This window comes from Protopterus annectens, chromosome 8.part1 (genome assembly GCF_019279795.1).
Source record: "Protopterus annectens isolate FY-2018-M chromosome 8.part1, PAN1.0, whole genome shotgun sequence".
NCBI lineage: Eukaryota > Metazoa > Chordata > Ceratodontiformes > Protopteridae > Protopterus > Protopterus annectens.
This window is the reverse complement of record NC_056742.1, coordinates 137,562,088-137,569,349: the sequence shown is the minus strand read 5'-3', so window position 1 is coordinate 137,569,349 and position 7,262 is coordinate 137,562,088. Positions and strand designations below refer to the sequence as shown.

Here is a 7,262-nt window from a genome sequence, read left to right as displayed (position 1 = left end):
TGGGGGGGAAAGGCTTTGTAAAAACAGGAACATCTGCTGTAAACGTGAGCATGTGGTTAGGCTTCTCCGTAAACATTTCGTGGCAACACTTATATGCTGATGAGGCAGAAGCATGTGTGCTCTTGTTCCAAATAACAGCAGACCTTCTCTGAAACAAACATAACTACAGGGACAGTAGGACCACTTTATATAGAGAAAAAGAAGATCATAGAACAATTTGCTGCTGCATGTTAAGGATGTACATTTTGATGTGATAATGACTCCATGCAACAGTGGGGTACATTCATACTTAGCATAATGAGTAGATGGAACACCTTCAACACCATGTTAATGTTATATTATTTGAATGGAAAGGCCATAGGAATGCCATTGCCGTTGTTAATCCCTGCCCTCCCGCATGTCAATCACGGCGGGAACGCCCATTCCTACGCGAACTCCGTGGTGGGTTAATACACTTTAATTTCGCCAACAATATATCGCATTTCATAGATTCGCTTTTTCAACGAAACGTCTTGCAAATGTAAAACTCACTGCAAGAAATGACACCAAAGGCCATCTACATTAACTGTTGAGGGTTAGAGCTACAAGTATATCCATCTTCACGAGAAGGAACACGGAAGTAATTAGTCACCGTCTCTAGAAACTCCAAACAATGATGGACTAGATAGCAACAAGTTCCGGTGTCGCGTGGTGGATTGTGGGCATTTCTATAGTAGCAGTTTGAAGTGAGATATTTTGGTTGTGGATTTACGTTGTCAGGATGCCGGAGCTTGCAGTAGAAAGAGTTGTTGTGCATCCGCTCGTGCTTCTCAGTGTTGTTGATCACTTTAACAGGTTCGGAATTGAATGAGACATGCTTGTGAAAAGGTGTTGGGGAATAGACGAGGGTGTCACTGCTGATTCATTTAAAGTGTTGCTCTGGACTGCCCAGTCATGGGCCCGTTGAATTATTTCGTTACGGGACCTTCTTGTACTAGGCGTGAAATAAAATACTCTGTTAATGTGTTTTCACTTAGGTTACCTTATCTGACATCTGTACTGCATTGTCTGTTTGGTTGAGTAGGGATTTGCATGATCAAATAAATTTCAATTTTAGGAGTGATCAAGATTTCTCTTGAGTGTCCCAGTTATTTTGGTATGACTAATTGCATTGCGAATGAAGTTTTATTTCTGTGCTGTTTATTGAGAAATGGGTCGAGTTTGCAGAATGTTTAGCTTTTGTCTGTGTAGTCTGTGATAGTTTCATCGGGGCTGATGGCACCTTTCAGCTTAGTCCTAGGGAGAAAAGCTGTATAGAACAATGCAGTTAAAAGTATGAGTCTTCCAGTTTTGACTCAAAATGTTGTTCTGTCCCTCAGTGATTTAAGGGAAAGGCAGTGGATTGTCAAGTAGCATTATTTACTTATTTTGCTTCAGAAAATGCTTGTTAATTCATATTCTTTTATTTTGTCAACTTAAGTTACTACTACTAATATTTTTGAAAAGTGTTCATGATTTTGCCTTTTATTGTATTTTTTGTCCGTGTTTATGGAGGAACAAGGTTGAAAGCTGTCACTGCAAGTAAATAAAGAGCACCTAGTTCAGTGTTAAAGGGACGATTAGAAATGAGTTGTAATATGTAGGTAAACTGCACAGAAATAGAAGCAAACATCCCACTTGTCTGCATAGCTCTCAACCTGCCATCGCCAAAATGAGGAACACTCTCCTACATAATGTGGAACAAATAGGCAAAATGTGGAACACATATTAATGGCTTACTAACTTCAACTAGGAAGGTCATATGATGGTTAAAATATGATGGTTTTACTTATAAAGAAGATCCTTTTCAATTTACCATGGATTTCACTTAAAAAATTCCTAACACTGAATGTGTGACAGACTCTTTCAATGAGGAATTTTGAGGAACATTAACTTTTTTAAGACCCATAATGAGGTACACTTGAGAGGTATGCTTGTCTGTGTGAACATTGGCTTTAGCTGATGACCACTGTTGATATGGTGCCCTGATCTCTTGTGTAAAAATGGGAAAGAAAGGAGGTTATGGATGAATTGATAGATGCACAAAAACAAGTAGTATGGTTTTACTAAAGATAATAAAATAAAAACTATGAGGGAGGCAGATGAGTGGAGCATTTCTCCCTGGGTCTCCACTGAAAATTGTCTCTATCCCATTTGGACTTTCTGGTAAATAAATGTGTCTTTTTGCATTTGCGGTGGTTTATATATGGTCAGTTATGTGGTTGTTGTAAATTGGTCTCTGGGACCTCTGGTGGAAGTATGTATTTAGTAGAAGATGGACAAGTTGGTAAATTTGTTATATTTCATGTGCTGCAAGCTGTGGGTTGGACAGCTGTTTATTACTCGTTTTTGTGTATATTGTGAAGTGTGTGTTCTGTGAAGGCAAAGTAGTTGTATACATTGTTAAAAAAAAGACTTGGGTAACTTTTGAAAGCGTGAAGAATTTGCCCTCTATGGTCGGCTGTGATGAAGTGTAGTGTATGTATGGCATATTTTGAGTAATTAATAGAGGCTACTATAGGGGCATGTATTACTGTCCAAAGGTATTCAAATATTTTGCCAGTCCCATAGAAGTTGTTATTGTCACTCTTGTTTGAAATACCAGACAGCAGGCTTGCTTGACATTTGGCTGAATTAATTACTGTGTTCTGGGGCTGTTCCTTGTTCTTGAAGTTTGTGAGTGTGTTATCCACTGTTCATGCATAGAAGCTTTTAACAGTTGGTATGTTTTAGTCATGAGGGCAAAGTTATGTATTGTAGACATCACTGTGTTACATCATTGTAAAGATTATTAAAAGTATAGTCTTGTTACAATTTTTTTTCTGTAGTATTCTGTAACAAAGAAGATAAGTTCCGGTAAAATTTTTTTCCTGAAGTTGTCACACGTGTCTGAGCTTCCTCTGCATGTCAAAAATACAGGCAAGACCCTAGCACTGACCGGAATCCTCCTTCTCCACAAATGATGCTTAAGTAGGAAAGAAATGATAATAAGTTTCAACAAGTGGGTAGATAGTTGGTACTATTCTAGAGGGATCCAGTATGTATTAACATGGAGCAAGATGCTAAACAGTACTGTTAGCTTTGCAAGTGATGGTCTACACCTCTTGTTCAAAGGATTCCGCATACTTAATAAATCCTTTGCTGTTACTATAGTGCCTTTATAGGCAAAGTTAAGTTAATGAACATTACAACATAGCAAACCTATCAATATCAAAACAAAATTAAGTTGGCTCTAAAGAACAAGCTGGCCCACCTTGAGGCATACCTGCATTTGAAAGGCATCCATGTATATGTAATCCCTGAAACTTGGTTTAAATGCCCAGAAAACACTCACTTCAAATCTGGATTAAAAGTTTATGACACCTTCATACCCAGAGGCAACTGTGGTGGGGTATTCATTTTTTTTTTCAGAAATCATATTCATTTTTTTTTCCAGAAATCATATAATCTCTAAGCATATTCCCAGAGACCCACAAATTGACCTTATCAAGCTCCAAATCACATTAAACAAAATCAATTTGCTGTTTATTGCTTGTTAGAGAACCCTTTCCATGACCTTTTGTTTGTTGATATGAAGTTTGTATCATTTTCCTAAATATTGTGTACGAACTCCCATCATTCTGGGAGACTTTAACTTCACTAATTATGTAGGATATGCTCAGGAGTTTTTAGACCTAGTAAATAAATAACTAAGTAATGGGGTCAGATTGTTAGTAACCCAACTAGAGGATAAAATGTTCTTGATCTAGTACTTAATTTATTATCATCAGTGTGTACAGCTCCCCTATTAACCCCATCTCTTGATTAAGTCTGACCATAATCTAATAATCCTTACCTCAAATTATCTAAACCGCCTGAAACCACTATATTGGAATTCAAGCTTTGCACACAATCTCCCCACATTCCATACTGAAGTCTCAAAATTCATTTATAACTATATCACTACAGACAGATTTGCCAAGGAGTTTTATACACACAAGTAATTGTATAGTATCTCCAGTCCTATTCAGATCCAAATATAATGAAAAGTTTAAAAGCAAGCCATTCTGGTGGTCCACAGATGTAAATAAGGTCTACTATAAAAGGGAAAATACTTTTTGAGTGTTCAGTAGGTGTGAATGCCCCAACCAAGGCAAATATTAGCAATTTGACTTAAGAATTTTAAAAAGAATGTTATAGCTACTAGGACAAACAATAAACTCCGGTTAGCATCTGAAGCCAAGGGCAATTACAAAACCTTCTTATGTTAAAAAAACTAAAAACAACACCCAACAAAAATCCCTGTGATCCTTGTAGCTCTCAACACCCCCCCCCCCACCTTTGTTAGTAACTAAAATTGCAGACAAAGACTAAGGACATTGCTTCTGTGGGACCATATAACATACCTGGCTTTTTGATAAATAGTACCAAACACATCCTGGGAAAGTGTCTGTATAAGTTTTTTAACTTGAGCCTGGACAATATGGCATACAACACTGTAACGCCACTTTATAAAAGTGGCCCTACTGCTAATCCAGGGAACTATAGAACTAGTAGCCTGACAAGTTTGACTTGTAAGGCCCTGTGGTACATAACAGACTTAAATCAGCTTTCACTAAACATCACTGTAGGCTAGATCCACAGCATTTTGGTTTTGTTAAAGGTAAGTCTAGTCTAATGAACCTGGTTAACTTCTTTCAGAAAGTAATACAAGCTGTTGACAGCAGTCACCATGTAAAAACTGATTGTCTTGATCTGACCAAGCATTTGACACCATCCCACATGTTAGCATAATTAATTAAGTAAATGCTTTACAAATAGATTCCTATGTGGTAAGAAGAATAGCAAATTGGTTAAAAGACAGAACCTAAATAGTGTGGGTGGAAAAAGGCAGTATCAGATTAGAATAAGGTGACCAGTGGTGGTCTGCAGGGTCAGTGCTGTGACTTTTGTTTGCTATTTACTTTTGTGACCTACAGACTAAAAACCAATACATATGACTGACCAAGTTTATGGATGACTGCAGACTAGGAGCCTTTGTTAAATCTCCCTCTGATACAGAAGCTCTCCAGCAGGAATTTACTGTTATAAATGCCTAGTTTTATTGAAGATGCGCTTTAAATTCTGTAACGTGCAATACTGTTGCATTTGATAAACCGACCATTCCCCCAGCGTATACCATTGACGATCACTCACTTCAGAATGAAAATGTAGTTAGAGACATGGTAATCTAGGTTGATTCCTTCTCCTCTTTCCACTATGTAGCAACATTTATTTGGAAGTTCTTGTAATTGAAGCTTGTAGGTAAGGAATGTCATCCAACCCTAAAGTGGTTATTCTTCGCTTTGAATTTCGCACTGATCAGGACAATTGTAGAATGCAGTGACAACCTTTAGGATGTACCTCACTTAACTATCAAGCAGTTTGAAAGGCCATAGTGGTCTCTAGCAAAAGAGATCACTGGTTTGAAATCCCCAAGGTACCAGAAAATGGCTAGAAGTATTGTCCCTCTTTTCTGTGTCTTGTAGGCTATGCTAAGGAAACCTGTGCCTTGTTTTCCTAGTAGTCAGGATCTCTAGAACCTTCACAAATCGGACATTCCCGTGATATCAAAACAAGGGATATAAATCTGCTTCAGCAAATCAGTAAAACAAGTTGGAGATAAAAAAATCAATTACTCAGTGTCTCGCTTCTAGACTTCTCTGCAGGTAAGGCAGTGTGATAAACTGTTTTCTTTCATATGGGTCTTGGATAGTTAGATGGGTATTCTTAAATTCACTGGGGAATGACTGTGCTAACCTTCCTTTAGAAGAGAGGTACAGTCTAGGGTGGGAACTGACGAGATATAATTGTCACACAAGTCAGTAGCCTCGAATGTCCTATGGTCATTTGTGCCTAATGTTGCAGGTGATGGAATCTGTTTCCAGATGTTAAGAAGTTGGATAAACTATGATGTTATGTGATCCTATCTCGCCTACATTCTGTACTGATGGGCTCGGAGCCGATCCCTCGGCTCCGAATCGGCACGCTTATGCTATAGAGCGAGGCCTCTTATTGGCTGAGCTATCTTTATCCCAGGATGCACCACCACTAATCCCCCAGATCTCGTTTGCCGCTTACAGAGCTTAGACGTGGTCTCAACTTGGCTGGGCTAAGTACTATTTATTTAGGCTTTTTCCTGTCAGTAATTTGCTTCATTTAAATCCAAAAGCTGTTTTAACGGCTATTCTTTGTATACGAGTGTGTTTTGGTAGTTTTAGTTGAGGATTTCATGTTTTTTCCTGTCAGGGAAGGTTCCCGTTTAAGTTAGAGGGGCCTTCCCCTGTGGTTTCTACTACCTTAGTTGTTGTGTGTGGGTCAAGTACCCGTTTAAGTTAGAGGGTCTTGACCCCCTCTATCTTTGTGGAAAGTTTGTCTTGTCTTAAAAAAAAAAAAAAAAAAAAAAAAAAAAAGGCTTTAGTTTAAAATTTTAACACTAAAGTAGTGATATATTTTTTCTTGTGTCAAACCCTTCTTCTAGTTGTAGATAACTGTGTTTTGGCTTGGTTATGTCGAAAGAACACAAACCCTCCGGGTTTAAGAAATGCACGAGGTGTGGTTTTAAAATGTCCATAACGGACGACCACTCCTCGTGCGTCTATTGCTTAGGTGCTAAACACCTGCAAGAGTCGTGTAGTGTATGCCATGCGTTCTCTTCTAGAGTCCTCCAGGAGAGGAAAAACAAATTAATCATCAAAGGATTAATCAAGCCTTCCTTCGAGGAGGCTTTATCTTCCTCTCCGTCTCCTTCTAAAAAGAAGAAAGCGTCGGCTCCGACCAGTCAGTCGGAACCGACCGCTAAAAAAACTAAGCAGACTTCTCCATCGGCTCCACGGACTTCAGAGCCGAGGTCGGAACGGTCTGCCTCGATGCCTCCAGGCTTGACCCCTCTGGTTTCGGAGCCGAGGTCTGGGGCATCGAGAGGCGGGTCACCCTCATCGGCTCCACTGATATTGGAGCCGATAAGGGTTATCGGCTCAGACTCTTCCCCCTCGGAGCCGAAGTCCTTATCGGCACCGAGGGAAATTTCCTTGAAACCTTCCTCGGAGCCGATAATTGTTGAGTCCTTTTGGAGCCGGTCCCCGAGCCCTTCGGAGCTGATGGAGAAATCGGTTCGGGCCCGATCGGTATCCTTGAGATCATCCAAGATGTCTGATTCAGACATCCGACAGGGTGCTCCTTCGACTCTTCCAGTCTCCGGTGTTCCAAAAGCTGGTTTCGGCTCC

At 39.5% G+C, this 7,262-nt stretch overlaps 1 protein-coding gene across 1 annotated transcript in view; it reads left to right on the top strand.

The window, feature by feature from the left end:
- Positions 1 to 678: 678 nt before the first annotated feature.
- Positions 679 to 7,262, top strand: part of PSMD7 (proteasome 26S subunit, non-ATPase 7) — a 718,833-nt gene continuing 712,249 nt past the window's right edge. The window contains exon 1 of the mRNA XM_044081778.1: positions 679 to 834. Coding sequence (XP_043937713.1) covers positions 761 to 834 — 74 coding nt within the window. The 5' untranslated portion in view covers positions 679 to 760. The remainder of the gene's footprint in view (positions 835 to 7,262) is intronic.